We start from the raw sequence: 17,141 nt of genomic DNA on the forward strand, positions 1-17,141 counted from the left end.
CATACTGTGTCTTCTATCCCCTTATATCTCTTATCCAACATGCTATCTGTCTTTGTCTCGGAATGAGATTACTTGGTTTTGTCCTGGCACTGGCCGGAATCCTAGCTGGGAGGGAAACAGTCAAATGCATAGTTATTGTTTTGGGAGATGATATTTTTTTCCTTGTAAATCATCTCTCTGTTATGTATTATTATTTTTATTTTGAATGTATAATGTAAGCATTTGAGTGTGTTCCTCTTTGTTGGATTTTGTGCTTGTGTCTGGATGAGACTTGTAGGTGATTTCAAACTAAGTACATTGGTGGTATGCCCTTGAAATCTACATCTGATCCCTATCTGTTCTCAATTCCCCTTTGTCTTACTTTTTCTTGGGTGCTTTAATTGTAATTCGAGAACTTTTTACTATCCCATATTCTTCCTTTTTACTGGCGCTGATATAACCTAAATGTGTTGCAAGCGCCGTAAAACCCTTAAAAACAAAAACAAACAACCACCTCCAACCCCCCTGGCCGCACCAGTCTTTTCTTACTTGATGGTGAAGACATAATGGTCTGGTTGAGAGCAGCAATGTAATAAAGCAATAGCGCAAGAGTAATAGAGCAGTACAACACTGTTGCTCTCGCCCAACGAAAGGCTGTTTGGCATCAACTACCTCGAGGCTCGTTTGTGGGAATACCCTGGAAAATCAGGATGACTTTTTGAGGTATGCCTAAATGGAATACCAAGTCCCTTGAATTTTGGTTTAACCATTATTTTACTTATATCCAATGTGTCTGATCACTGTTGGCGTAAATTAGCCTGTCGGATGTATTTGTCTCATGCGTCATCAATGAGTTAAGAATCAACTTACCAAAAGAAACATCGGACATTATTTGTCTTTAAATGTTTTTGTTTATTTTTTTAATTCTATAAGTACATGAACATATATAAACGTATCTAAATATATTATCTGATAACACGTGGTGTTTTATTTAGATGAACAATTATGGAATTGAAATATCAGACTATATGAGATTGAGACATTTCGATTTTTGTATGAGATGCTGAAATTCATTCAGAACATTTTTTTATGCTATACATAACAATTGGACAAAAGATAACAATTTAGCGCAAATATTGTAAAGGGATGCTGTTTCATAGTATGAGAGAGAAAAAATAACTATGTTTAAAAATTATAGTCACAGTAACAGTAATGACAATAACAATTTCAATGAACATTATTCATCAAGATTAACAAACACATTATGAATGCGATTCAGTATCTTCTTCCTTCTGTTTGAGCACCACTATTTCTTTTAAGTAAATCAATACTCTTTAGTCCATTCCCATGTGTTTGTCACCATCTCGTGTGTTGCTGATTGCGTCCTTTTCCCTTTGTCCGAGTTCATCGGTATCGACGAAGAGGGTGATTTTTAAAACTTTTCTGTACTTAAGGAAGGAATTTAAAGGCATTTTACCATAAATACAGAGGCTTTTGACTTGTTTTGCTAGTCTTAATATCAAAATCATAAGATTCCATAGGGCCTTAGTTTGGTGTAAATAAAAATTAAAAAATAAAGTAGGAGGAATATTCTAATATGATGGGAATTTTACATAAAAAATCAATTTGTGTATGGTACCATAATATATAAATTGATATCAATGAAATTAAGAATAATTTTCCTGCTGCGCAAAGGAAAAAGAATGACGTAAAAAACCCCCCCAAAAAAAACAAAAAAAATAAAACCCCACTCTGTAGATATACACTGTATTAAAAAGAAAAAAAAAAGAACCACAATTATGTAGATACGCACAAAAATAAATAAATAATTAATTAATACAGATTGATTTAGGTTCGCATGTTACAAACACATAACAATAGTAAGGTCAAGTTATCTTTGCACAATCACAATTGGCTACAAGGGTATGATAATGATTAGTAGCAACTAGCAGCTTGCTCTTCACTTTGACTCGTATTATATCTGTAGGTCTTATTCTTAGTGTTGTTTATACCTGTAGATGTCAGTGCTGAATATATCTATAGATGTCTTAGTGTTGGTTATATCTATAGAGGTCTTAGTGTTGGTTATATCTATAGAGGTCTTAGTGTTGGTTATACCTGTAGATGTCTTAGTGTTGGTTATATCTGTAGGTCTTAGTGTTGGTCATACCTGTAGATGTCTTAGTGTTGGTTATATCTATAGATGTTTAGTGTTGTTTATATCTTTAGGTCTTGGTGTTGGTCTTAATGTTAGTTATATCTGCAGGTCTCTGGGGGCCCAATAGCTCAATTGGTAGAGCACTCGCTTCACACGCAAAGGGACCATGGTCGATCCCAGGTGTAGTCGAGATTTTTTCTTACCCCATTGTCCACCCAGCTGTGATTGGATAGCTGGGTTTGATCTAATAGAAAGTGCTTTGTGAAACACTAGCATCCTATCCAAAGGGTAGCAAGCAATTGCTATTGTCCTTTTAACGCTGTAGAAATCGGAATAATCTCCGACGCCATGAGCCTATTGGCTCTGAAGGACTACTTTTTAAAATATATATATCTGCAGGTCTTAGTGTTGGTTATATCTGTTGAGGTCTTAGTCTTAGTGTTGGTTATATCTGTAGGGGTCTTTGTGTTGGTTATTTCTGAAGGTCTTAGTGTTGGTTATATCTGTAGGGGTCTTTGTGTTGGTTTTATCTGAAGGTTGTAGTTTTGGTTATATCTGAAGGTCTTAGTGTTGGTTTTATCTGTAGGGATCTTAGTAATGGTTTTATTTGGTCTTAGTGTTGGTTATATCTTTAGGTTTTAGTGTTGGTTATATCTGTAGGGATCCTAGTATTGGTTATATCTGAAGGTCTTACTGTTGGTTATATCTTTAGGTCTTAGTGTTGGTTATATCTGTAGGGATCCTAGTATTAGTTATATCTGAAGGTCTTAGTGTTGGTTATATCTTTAGGTTTTAGTGTTGGTTATATCTGTAGGGATCCTAGTATTAGTTATATCTGAAGGTCTTAGTGTTGGTTATATCTTTAGGTTTTAGTGTTGGTTATATCTGTAGGGATCCTAGTATTAGTTATATCTGAAGGTCTTAGTGTTGGTTATATCTTTAGGTTTTAGTGTTGGTTATATCTGTAGGGATCCTAGTATTAGTTATATCTGAAGGTCTTAGTGTTGGTTATATCTTTAGGTCTTAGTGTTGGTTATATCTGTAGGGATCCTAGTATTAGTTATATCTGAAGGTCTTAGTGTTGGTTATATCTTTAGGTTTTAGTGTTGGTTATATCTGTAGGGATCCTAGTATTAGTTATATCTGAAGGTCTTAGTGTTGGTTATATCTTTAGGTTTTAGTGTTGGTTATATCTGTAGGGATCCTAGTATTAGTTATATCTGAAGGTCTTAGTGTTGGTTATATCTTTAGGTCTTAGTGTTGGTTACATCTGTAGGGATCCTAGTGTTGGTTATATCTGAAGGTCTTAGTGTTGGTTATATCTTTAGGTCTTAGTGTTGGTTATATCTGTAGGGATCCTACTGTTGGTTATATCTGAAGGTCTTAGTGTTGGCTATATCTGTAGGGATCCTAGTGTTGGTTACATCTGAAGGTCTTAGTGTTGGTTATATCTCAGACCTGCCAACCTTTTGAAAATGAAAAGAGGGACACCCGACCGAACTGAACATGCTTACGACGCAAACCATTTTAACCGTAAATGATAGAACCCCATAGAATTACTTGAAATCCATAGTAAATAAAGTAGAGGTTCTTTTATTATTATTATTTTCTTTTTATAGGTTCGATTCTTTCTGTTTTGATTTTTTTTTAGAAAATAATTTTCAAAAATGAAGGACGGCTTGGCGCAAATGCGGGACGGTCCCGCACAACGCGGGACGGTTGGCAGGCCTGTATCTGTAGGGATCTTAGTGATGGTTAGATCTGTTGATTATATCTGTAGGTCCTAATGTTGGTTACATCTGTAGGTATTAGTGTTGGTTTTATCTGCAGGACTTTGTGTTGGTTATATCTGTACGTCTTAGTATTGGTTTTATATCTTAGTGTTGGTTATATCTGTAGGTCTTATTGTTGGTTATATCTGTAGAGGTCTTTGTGTCCGCTATATCTGAAAAGGTCTTAATTTTGGTTGTATCTGTACAGGTCTTATAACTGATTATATCTGTCGATGTCCTACTACTGGGTATAGAGTTGTATCTGTAAAGGCATTCGCGTTTGGATATACATATATTATATATATAGAAATCTTAGTGCTGATTATATCTGTAGAGGAGGGGCTGGGCACCATTCCCGTTTTGCTCTGGGTTGTAGTCAGATTGGACACTTGTTTGCATGTCGACTCCTGGCAGAAACTCGGATCTATTAGAAGTAAAATGACAATGAATTATTGATACTAATTCAGTATAAAATTAAAAGACTATTGATGTTTAATGTATAATCTTGGTTTTTAAAACAGTAAACACATTTGATATCTTTTTCATATATTAGAAATATACTATAAAGCTGTTTGGCTGTGTAGTTTTTGATGTTATAAACCGTGCCATATATATTGATCAAGCTATTGTTTTTACTGCTATCTTTTATACTGTCCTCAATAGAGACCTAAAACGCCTTCAAAATAACAAAGAATTAAAATCAAAGGAAGACCTTATGAGCTTAGCATCCACAGCAAAAGGCCGCGAACTGTGGAAGGAAATGGCACAGATGATTAGAGAGGCAGCCGAGGCGTCCCGATCGGATTATTAGAAAAGGCTTTAATTCATTAAGTAACTCATCTTTTTACTGTGACTATAGTGTGATCTTAGACTTTTTGGATGGTTGAGTTTCCAAACGACGAAAAGTAAGGGAACAATAGATTTTATACGATTAAATTGTAATGATCTAATATACCTCTTTATCCATCGGTCAATACCACCAACAGTCATAATACCCCCTCCTTCATTAGAAATATCCAGCGAAAATTTTAAGCTGTGATCGGACATTAGATGGTCCACTCGTTACTCCCATTATTCTGGATTTTACCATTCCTTTTATTATATTTTAATATTCTCAATTACTATTTGGAAGGGGGGGGGGGGACCGGGTTTCTTAGTTCGACTCCTTAGTTTATTGCAGTTATAGTGTTTTGTTTTGTTTTAAAAAGGGAATCACATTGTTAATAATTTATAAATTATTTATTTAAAAATCAAACAATAATGATAATGTTTAACTCAATTGGGTGCTCAATTACTGTCATTCAAACATTATCACTGGATACAGGTGCCATTTTAGAAGCAGAAATTTAAGTTTCTATTTAAAAGCAACACGTTTTCATTACAATTATCATGGAGTGTTGCTTTTTAAATTAATATTATTCGTATTCTTATACGAGGACATCTCACAGCTCAGTTTCCGCCTGTATTATTGATATAATATAACATTTCTTTTAGTTTGCTGACGTCTTTCAAACATCATTTAAGAGGACAAAAAAAAAAAAAGAAAAATTATACATCATCTGATCTTAGAATACTCTAAATAGTTCAATTAGAGCCCTCGACTCTATAACTATAGCCAATGGATTGAATTCGCATCCCGTTGGTCTCTGGTCACCTTGCTGGATCATTACAACAAGCGAGAAAATAAATACTTTGCGATAGATTTGCGTTTTCTCCAAAAGACAACAAACAATCGGTACTGTTTGGTTTTTTTATCCCTATATAAACTAGGATCAACTCCAGCTCCACTGACACAATGGACCTGAGGAATTATTCTATCAATCTAATCTCACCCAAAAGATAGATCGTAGGAATGCATGCTGTATGGTGGAGGTGGAGGCGGTGCTTGGTCGTCCATCACAGAATGTCTATTCCTGTGCTGTCGTTGTAAAGTGCCAGGGGCGGAATGACATGCTTCCCTGCCTCGTCGGGCCCGCCTGTAGGATCTGTCTAATGTTGCTGCCGACCCAACTCTACTGCCCATGCCACCCATTCCGTCCCTGTTTTGTGACGACATATATCTCAGACTGGCAGAGGCACGACGGATGGTGTTGTAACTTTCCATTTGGATGTCGCTTTTTGGAAGACGTGTTAGAAATGTGCATTAGAAAATGGCATTTTAAAAAATGTTTGTTACAAACTCAACATCTTAAATATTGCATGGACTTTGTAAAAAAATTTGAGCATATTAAATAGAAGTACAATCACCAGACGATGAATTTCTGGGGAGGACAAGGATATGTACTGTGTACTTAATTAAACTTCTTCTCCGTTCCCTTCATTCATGTTTGAATGTCGAGTTTGTGAAGGAACATTGTTGTCTTCCCCAGCTCTATCATGGCCCATACAGAATAGTCTGCAGAGGTGTGGTACAAGGCCAAAAATCCTCTATTGCTGTAGCATACTTTGGGCAGGTCTGGAGTATATTATGGTAGACATAGTGTACTAAAGCAAATATCATTCATTTCTTTGTTCAACTCGATAATGATTCCAATGGTGCAAATGTTATTATTATTATTATTATTATTGTTATTATTATTATTATTATTATTATTATTATTATTATTATTATTATTATTATTATTATTATTATTATCATTATTATTATTATTATTATTATTATTATTATTATTATTATTATTATTATTATTATAATTTAAAAGGCAAATAAAAATAATAATAATGATAATAAACCCATTAATGGCGACAACTTACTTTGCATCAGATGTCAACGATGAATACTTTTTACATTTGCTGAAACGATAAAAATATGACAAGTTATGTGTGTTAGTTTGTTGTTCTGTTGGTTTTTATTTATTTTTGTTTTTGTTTTTTTTTTGTTGTTGTTTTTTGTTTGTTTAGTTTGCTTGTTTTATTTTTGCGGGGGGGGGGGGGGGGGGTGTTTAGTCGTTTTTTGTTTTGTTTTCATTTGTTTTTTTGTTTTTGTTTTTTGGGTGGTTTTTTTTGTTTTTGTTTTTTTTTTCTCACTTGTTTCTTTGTGTTTTTTTTTCTTCTTTGTTTTTTGTTTTGTTTTTTTTTTTTTAGCCAAAAAGCTCACAACATTCACCAGCCGGAAATAACGTTTCAACACACTAAACTGTGTGTAACCTTTAACGTTTATAGTATGGCTGATAGCATTAAGTGAGAACTACTCATAAAAATGACTGGGTAAAAAACAATTACAAAGAACTGAGTGACGTCAAATTCGTTCCATCTATATTGTTTGTGGCAGACAAAACAAAAAAAACAACAACAACAAAAAGAAAGAAAGAACAAACAGGGGTTGTTTTGGGGATGGGGGGGGGGGGTTGGTTTGGTTTTTGTTTGTATCTCTTTTTTGTTTGTTTTTTTTTGTGAGGTTTTTTTTTCCTTTCTTATTTTGTTTGTTCTTTTCATCCCAGTAGTTATTGTGGACCACAGATACAAGGCCAGGGGGGCCGAGGGTCAGTTTGTAGCTCTATCAACATACAAAGCGCCATATCTGAAACTTAGTGTTGGTTTAATTCAAAGGCGATGGATCGTTGTGTAAAGCCATGAGCAAATTTAGACCGTCTCAACCCCGGGAGACAAGAGACCTTGTAATTTGGTTTGTTTTCGATGTCTGAAATTTGTATTTTAAAAAAGTAGCCCTTCAGAGCTATTAGGATCATGGAGCTTGAGTGAATTCCAGTTTCTATAGTGTCAAATGGACAATTGCAATTGCTTGCTACCTTTTGGATAGAACGCCAGTCTATCCGCAAAGTACGTACCGAAGGATCTAACAGACCCAACTACTTAATCCCTGCTAGAGTCTGGTGTCTCGGAGTTATAGCGCTATATAAGTTTTCAGCATTATTATTATTATTATTATTATTATTATTATTATTATTATTATTATTATTATTATTATTATTACAGGTGGACAAGGGGATCAGAAAAAATTTGACCTCATCCGAGATAGATCTCGGTCCCTTTGCGTACGCAATGAGTGCTCTACCAACTGAGCTATCGGGACCCAATAAATGTGCAACATAAATCAATTGAATCCTGTTAGACCAAATGCCGTGATAACTATCTTATTGATGCTGTGCGTTTAGCTCACAACATTCACCAGCCGGAAATAACGTTCCAACACACTAACCATAGAATTAAACGAATGAGAATATGTAGGGAGCCTAAAAAGTGTCCACCAATGAAAGCATTCAGCGCCATTCTATCTTCGGCTGGGAATGTAGCATTATCATTCATTCGGTCTCTATGTCAACATAACGACACAAGAAAAACAACAAACAATATCGAAATCCAAAATAAAATGATTCAGAACTGTTGCGTATATTTATGCCACAATAAAGCTGTCAAAAAATGAAGTTAGAGAATGTGTGTAATCATGTATTATAATAACCTATAATCTGTTTTCCAACCACCACATATCACTGTCACATGACTACTACTACAACCACCATTACCACTTCATCACTACCACAACTACTACAATCACCACCACTACATCATTATCACTACCACTACACCACCACCACATCGTCATCACTACTACAACCACCTCCACTCCATCATCATCACTACTACTACACCATCACTACCACCACTATTACAACCACCACCACCACATCATCATCACGACCACTACAACTGCAACAACCACCACAACATCATCATCACTACCTCTACTACTACAATCACCAACACAATATCATCACTACCACTACTACTGCAACCACGACCACCATATCATCATCATTACCACTACTACTACAACCACCACCACCACTACTACTACAACCACCACCACATCGTCATCGCTACCACTACTACTGCAACCACCACCACCATATCATCATCATTACCACTACTACTACAACCACCACCACCACTACTACTACAACCACCACCACATCGTCATCGCTACCACTACTACTGCAACCACCACCACCATATCATCATCATTACCACTACTACTACAATCACCACCACCACCACTATCTATTACAACCACCACCACATCATCATCACTATCACTACTACTAAAACTACAACCATCACCACATCATCATCACTACCTCTACTACTTCAACCACCACCACAATATCATCACAACGACTACTACAACAATCACCAGCACCACATCACTACAACTACTACTACACCACCAGCAGCACATCATCATCACTACCACTACTACTGCAACCACCACCACCATATCCTCATCATTACCACAACTGCTACAACCACCACCACCACTACTACTACAGCCACCACCACATCATCATCACTATCACTACTACTACAACTACAACCACCACCACAATATCATCACTACCACAACCACCAGCACCACATTATCATCACTACCACTACTACTACAACCACCACAACCACATCATCATCAGGACCACTACTACTACAACCACCACAACCACATCGTCATCACTACCACTACTACTGCAACCACCACCAGCATATCATCATCATTACCACTACTACTACAACCACCACAACCACATCGTCATCACTACCACTACTACTGCAACCACCACTACCATATCATCACCATTACAACTACTACTACAACCACCACCACATCATCATCATCACGACCACTACTACTACAACCACCACCACCACTACTACAACTACAACCACCACCACATCATCATCATCACTACCACTACTACTACAACTACAATCATCAACACCACCACCATCACATCATCAGCACTATCACTACTACTACAACTACAACCACCACCACCACCACCACATCATCATCAATACCACTACTTCTACAATCACCAACACCACATCATCCTCACTACAACCAGTACTACAATCACTACCATTAGGTTTTGGAGCTTTACTTCATTTGAAATAAGGAAACTTCGGAATTGTATTTGGCATTGTGTTTATATATCATAATATAATTCTCATCAGTTATCTATTTAGAACTAGATACTATACAATATGTATGCCAAATCCCATCCCAATTCCATTTTCTTGTGTGCGGGAATTCCTCTTTCGGCATTGAAATTCCTACGAGTGGTGAGTGAAATTCATGTGAGCCAAATTTAGAGCTGGCGTCTCTTTGCTATGATGACGCAGTGATTGTGAAAGAGTCATCACTACACACATAAACAACAGAAACAATTTAAAAACATGACTATGACACGCAACTACTCACACACGAGGCTATACTATTTATCCTTTTCTCTATATAGAACAGGACAAGACAAACAAGAGCTTGACTCTCTCTACACTTCGCATTGATGTTTGTCGTCGGACGAGTTCAACTCTCGGTCGACCTGTCAATATTCCTTTTTGCCTAGGACGTAATCATTAATAGAATGTTGTGTGGTTTTTACCGTGAAGAAAACCTTAAGAAGTCACATTTATATATTTTAGAGACATCGTTTTGAATAATTTTGAGTTAAACGATCGGGCAGGAAGTTATTTTCTTAGATCTCATGAACGGCCGATAAGCGCTTGTTTACTTTAGTAACGCAATTCCCAGCCCAAGTCAAAATGGTGGATGGTTTTCTCATCGAGGCCGCTGGTTGGCTATCCAATAAGAGCACCGTACGGTTTCCATTGGGTTAGTTCCTTGAGTGGGAACGACATTGACGTCACTCAGCTCTTTGTTATTGTTTTTGGACAGCATTTTGGTGATTAGTTTCACTAAATTCTATCAATCTAGAAATGTTAAAGGTTCCTATAATTTTGGTGTGTTGGTACGTTTAATATTACCTAAACGCATAGCATCACAATCACCTAGTTTGTTGATTTCATCTCTCGATGTAATAAAAATAAAGTTGAGAACAAACAAACAAATTGAGAGAAAAAAAAAGAAGAACAAACTGGTGTGTTGTGTGAACGGCATTACTTCTATTGATGCTATGAGTTTAGCTTAAATACTCATAACATCCGCCATCCGGATATAACGTTATCAACACACAAAACTGTGTGTAACCTTAAACGCTTGTATAGTCTGATAGGTAGAATTTACTGAGTGCTGATCAATAAAATGGCTGGTTATGGTGGTTTGTTCTCACTAAATTATATCAGACTATAAACGTTCAAGGTTACATATATGGTTTTGTGTGTTGGTACGTTTTGGTTCTAAACAAAGTAAATCATTTCTTTTTATTCTTCATGCTGGTAAGAACTTTTCATATGCCTTGTGATCAGAATGTGTAAAAGTCAAAACATGATCAAATCTATGTGGTTTTTTTCCCCTCTGGATATGCTTTTACGCTCGCCTGAGAAATATTTCATACGGGCGTCCGCCATTGTTCCGATAGTTTAGAGCCAGTGTTACTAAGTTACCATGCGTCATTAGGAAGGAAGTGACGTTACGACTGTTGAAGAGTATTACCATTTTGCTCTGCTGCAGCATACGGCGATGATCAGCAGGACAAAACAAAAGGTCATGACAGCGACGGGGACAATGACACAGTACAGGAGCGAGGATAGCATGACGTCACACCGTCCATCGGAACATTCCAAAGGTATGGGCTGGTATTGGCCAATGATCTCCATGTCACTCTCCATGGCTGGTCCTTTAAAAAGAAAATAAATCAACAATTGTATAAATGAAAACCAATGCATGTTTGTATGGCGTATGTCCACGTCCCATCATGCTCAATGCGTTCAAAAGTCTATAAAATATATACCTCCAATGGGACTGGGGAACCCAAATAAATTTCTATTGGAGCATTCGACGGATAGATAGATAGATAGATAGATAGATAGATAGATAGATAGATAGATAGATAGATACATAGATAGATAGATAGATAGATAGATAGATAGATAGATAGATAGATAGATAGATAGATAGATAGATAGATAGATAGATAGATAGATAGATAGATAGATAGATAGATAGATAGATAGATAAAATATTTCAAGTATAATTATGATCAACTTCTTCAATATTGTTTCGAGCACTCGCCCTCATCAGGAAGTGATGAGAGCGAATGCTCGAAACAATATTGTAGAAGTTTATCTTAATTATACTTGAAATATTTTATAAATATAGCTCCTTTTATTTTTATCAAAAAGTTGAGCACTATTATTTCATGGTTTTTGTTTTTATAATTTATAGATAAATAGATAGATGGATGAAAGGGCGGATGGATGGAAGGATGGATGAATGGGTGGGTGGGTGATTGGGTGGGTGGATGGATGGATAGATAGATATATTGGTAGTTAGATAGATAAATAGTTAGGTAATATGGAGGTGGGTGGTAGTTGGTAGATACAGTAAAATGGTTAAAACGAGATTAGAGGGAATTGGGCACATATTCCGGTTCAGACATAGTTTGGTTTGAAAATTAAATAAGAAGAAAAAAATATCAAAGACATGCTCTAATTCACAATTATTCCAGTTGTCTGCAAATACTAAATTATCTCCTGTCGGCTTTTGTCATTTAAATGAGAAGATTACACCTCAAGCTGGAGCAGCTGCAAGCAAAAATAATTAATTTACATTCAGAAAGTGCAGTTCAATTTGAGAGGAGTGCACGGATGCAAAAACAGTGCGACATACACTTTTAAAACCGAAAAAAGCGGTTGTATAAACATTTAATGCGAAGAAATACTTTCGGTTTAGTGGTGGTATGGGATTTTGAATTTAGAATTATTCAGAGGTGTACAAAGATAAAGAGAAAAAGTGACATCTCGATTTTGTTCCGGTTTATCGACCATTTTGGTTTAACTATTTTCGGTTTAATCGGTTTTCACTGTAGACATATAGATAGAGACTGACAGACAAATATGTAGATAAGTAGGCTCCGTACATATGAAAATTATCATGAAAGATGATGGATGGATAGATGGACGGAGAGAGAGAGAGAGAGAGAGAGAGAGAGAGAGAGAGAGAGAGAGAGAGAGAGAGAGAGAGAGAGCACTTTTTCACTTAACCTACCTTCACTATTGGGAATCGAAAACAAATGGTAACTGTTTACATACCAATAATCACCAATAGTTTACATACATTTCATAACAAATATTATCAAGGCAACACCTCATTAATTTAATTTCAGTTAACCAAGAACCAGCATCTTTTACACACCAATTACCTCCACATGAATCACAAATAAAGAACGAAGTGTGTAGTTTTATGTTTATGAATCGAAAGCTATAGAAGTGTGCTAAACCATGAGGGTCAATTCACGTTACCGTCCTACCCTACTCCTACCTGTCTGTATATTACCCATTGCTCACACTTTGGATTTCGGGAACACATAAGATGTGCTACGCACGTGCATGAGAGAGGGGAGGCCAAATGCAGTATACACGCAAAGCGCCAAACACTACGACGAATGCAAACAACAACGAAAACAAAGATGATGCTAATTCTTATAAGATCCAATTATGATCCTCTGTGTCGAGTTTAAAGGGGAAACGGTTAGAAAGCAAAAGTATAGGCTTGTGTGGTGTCTGGAGAAACATTTAATCTTCTCAATAAATGGGGCAGATGAAATGAATAAATATAAGAAAAAGTTCGTCCTTTAAAATTTTAAGTAAGGTTCCAGAATCCAGTTTACCCCGACTTAATTCACTTTTGAGGCCACGAGTCACAAATGACAAATCTAATCAATACATAAATAATAAATAAAGGATGAATAGATAAATAAATTTATTTATTTATTTATTTATGTCTAACTACTATTGATTCATCTAAGTTCTTAATTTAAAAGAAATAATAATGTATCGACCTCTCCGATGATGAATGAAAATCCTGAAACATCAAAGTCCTCATCGTTTGTCTTTGATTATCAAATCTGATATAGGCCTTAGTAAACTTTACAATTGTTCCCCATTATTTTAGTGCTTTGCTCCGTGATAAGTGATAAGTACAGGGGAAAAAACATCACACAGTCAGTCAATGAAAACTTAATAATAATAATAATAATAATAATAATAATAATAATAATAATAATAATAATAATAATAATAATAATAATGATGATGATGATGATGATGATGATGATGATGATGATGATGATGATGATGATGATGATGATGATGGTGAGTTAGCACAACTACCACCACTATTCTACAACCACAACCACATCATCACCACTACCAACTATAAACCCCACCTCATAATCACCACCTCCGTTGCTATAACAACCACCTCATCATGATCATTATTATCATCATCACTACTAACACTACTACTACGATGTGTGATGATAATCATCATCACATCTCATCATTCATAATTATCGTCATCGTCGTCACTCATCATCATCTTCATCATATCATCATCATCATCATCATCATCATCATCATCATAATTATCGTCATCGTCGTCGACATCATCATCATCTTCATCATCATCATCATCATCATCATCATCATCATCATCATCATCATCATCATTCATCATCATAATTATCGTCATCGTCGTCGACATCATCATCATCATCATCATCATCATCATCATCATCATCATCATAATTATCGTCATCGTCGTCGACATCATCATCATCATCATCATCATCATCATCATCATCATTATCGTCATCGTCGTCGACATCATCATCATCATCATCATCATCATCATCATCATCTTCATCTTCATCATCATCATCATCATCATCATCATCATCATCATCATCATAATAATATACTAGTGGGGAGTTAGATTACGAAGTCACAACAAAGAACGCTTAAATTATAATTGAAAAGGCATGCATCAAGAATTAGGTCAATATTATTAGAGGGATGCGACCAAAGATGCAAATAGATGCATGCATCAAGCATGTTGTTTCCTCGGGAATAAGTTGCAATGATTGGGCGTACATAATATTACGTATTGCCAAAAGATATTTAAAAGACGAATTATTTTTTTTATGCGAATCAAGGCGGCAAAGTTTGCCAGTTGCCAGCATCACATTTTAAACCACAAATCCCTAAAATGGGATTTTATCTGACAATTTACATTTAACATAGTAATATTTTCAATAAAGGTCCCGGGCTCGTAAAGTAAACCAGTTACCTCGATGTTGTTTTTATTTGTAGAATATTTTTAATTATTTGCTGTTTTTTTCTTGTTCTTTTTTTTGCCAATCAGAATCAGAAATATTCACAAGTAACAAACGCATTTGGTCAAATCATTTATTTGACAATGTTATATTTATAATAGAAACGTTGTGCGGCAATATTATATGTGGTAAGACACTCGCTTTCGGATTGGAAGGTCTTGGGTACATGCATTTATAATTTTGGTCAGAAAACTCATCCTTCACTTGGCAAAATAAGCTCTCAAATCACTCAAATCTGGGACTTAGGGAAGTCTCGCGTTTGGGGGTTTTCGCCAAGTTGATGGTCGTTTTTTAATCGATCGATATCGCTTTCGGATCGGAAGGTCCTGTGTTCGAGCCTCGCTCGGCGAATAGTTAAGTCCTTGGAAAAGGCTCTTTACTCCCATTCTCTCATCACACTCAGGTGTAAAATGAGTACATGGCCGTTAACAGCCTTGTCTCTGTCCAAAACAGAACTGCAAACATAAGAAAGCATATTTATTTAACTGATCTTTATCGATGAAATTGCGGAACCAGACTATCTTCTTTCCTTATTTCCATTGTATTTTTCTATTTTCGTTACAACTGCTGAAAAACTCATGAATGAAGAATGTTTGGCATTTTTTTCTGCAAAGTTGTCTGGCATTTATTTAGGTTTGTATCCAAAAGCAAAGTTAATTTGATTTAATAAATGTGTTTATTTTATTATAGTACACTAGCCAAACTAAAGACGCACTCTGCCCTTTAATTATTTGGACTTCTTTTTTAAAAATAGATAACTGATTTTTTTTTTTCAATCAATGGATTTAACGTTTTATCAAGGAATTTACCCAATGGAAACCGTACGGTGCTCTTATTGGGTAGGAATAGTCTTCTGGAGAAGCTGGCGGGATCGACTTAGGGCGCTAGCCAAGCGCTCCTGAGAACGTCTGCCTTGGCACTATGCTATTGCACCGCGGAGTATTGCGCTCCAGTGTGGGGTAGAAGCAGAAACGTTGAGAAGGTGGATGTAAAACTTCGCAAGTCGATGCACATAGTGTCAGGAACGCTAGCAACAACTCCTAGAGAATGGGGCCCGGATCCAGCCCCCCGGTGTCCGGAGGGAGACGATTACGGGAAACTGGCTGAGTAAGATCAAAGAGAGAGGGAATGGGGATACCCCTCTGATGCGCATAATGGACGGTGCCCCCGTTTCGAGCCGAAATAAGTCCCGGCAACCCTTGTACGCAGAATCCCTGACTACGTCTAGAGCTGCACATACCAAATGGAAGTCGATTTGGACGAATTTAATCCCTCGTCGGGGCGGGGACGTACACTCCTTTAAGCTAGGTGAGAAGTTGCCAGGCTTTGATACCAGTAAGAGGAGACATTTGGTGGCTGCGAATCGGCTTCGGTCGAAGAGCTGCCTAACGGCAAGTGCGCTTCATCGGTGGGGTCTTTCTACCTGTCCAATATGTACCCGCTGTGGACAAGAACCTGAGACGGCAGAGCATCTAGTCGAACGGTGTGTTGTGACGATGCTACCCGGCGGGTTCGCGACGGTGCACGAATGCGGACCGGACTTTGCTGATTGGGTCGATCGTCATAACATAGTAGTGTGAAAACCATAAGAGGCTGCTGTCAACCAGCGGCCTCGATGAGAAAACCATCCGCCATTAAGACTTGGGCTGGGAATTGCGTTACTAAAGTAAACAAGCGCTGATTGGCCGTTCATGAAATCTAAGAAAATAACTTCCTGCTCGCTCGTTTAACTCAAAATTATTCAAAGCGATGTCTCTAAAATGTGACTTCTTAAGGTTTTCTTCACGGTCAAAACCACACAACATTCTATTAATGATTACGTCCTAGGCAAAAAGGAATATTGACAGGTCGACCGATAGTTGAACTCGTCAGACGACAAACATTAATACGAAGTGTAGAGAAAGTCAAGCTCTTGTTTGTCTTGTCCTGTTCTACTATATAGAGAAAAGGATAAAAAGTATAGCCTCGTGTGTGAGTGGTTGCGTGTCATAGTCATGTTTTTAAATTGTTTCTGTTCGTTATGTGTGTAGTGATGACTCTCTCACACTCACTGCATCATCATAGCAAAGAGACGCCAACTTTAAATTTGACTAACAGGATTTTCAGACACCATTCGTAGGAATTTCAATGCCGAAAGAGGAATTC

The 17,141-nt window shown here is 36.7% G+C and overlaps 1 protein-coding gene across 3 annotated transcripts; it reads right to left on the reverse strand.

Annotated features, from left to right (window-relative positions):
- Positions 1-870: 870 nt before the first annotated feature.
- LOC144966561 (uncharacterized) lies at positions 871-13,409 on the reverse strand. 3 transcript variants are annotated; one of them, XM_078903230.1, is made up of 5 exons: positions 13,168-13,409; positions 11,315-11,498; positions 6,664-6,702; positions 5,742-6,023; positions 871-4,333 (listed from the first exon to the last, which is right to left on the reverse strand). In XM_078903230.1, the coding sequence occupies exons 2-5, from the start codon at positions 11,488-11,490 to the stop codon at positions 4,222-4,224; spliced, it is 609 nt and encodes a 202-aa protein (XP_078759356.1). In that variant the 5' UTR covers positions 11,491-11,498; positions 13,168-13,409; the 3' UTR covers positions 871-4,221. The 3 variants fall into 3 exon arrangements, with proteins under 3 accessions (XP_078759356.1, XP_078759355.1, XP_078759354.1); XM_078903229.1 differs by lacking the exon at positions 13,168-13,409 and adding an exon at positions 13,023-13,159; XM_078903228.1 differs by lacking the exon at positions 13,168-13,409 and adding an exon at positions 12,869-13,159.
- Positions 13,410-17,141: the final 3,732 nt, after the last annotated feature.

This window comes from Berghia stephanieae, chromosome 2, assembly GCF_034508935.2.
Source record: "Berghia stephanieae isolate SIO BIC M18660-M18661 chromosome 2, UCSD_Bste_1.3, whole genome shotgun sequence".
Taxonomy (NCBI): domain Eukaryota; kingdom Metazoa; phylum Mollusca; class Gastropoda; order Nudibranchia; family Aeolidiidae; genus Berghia; species Berghia stephanieae.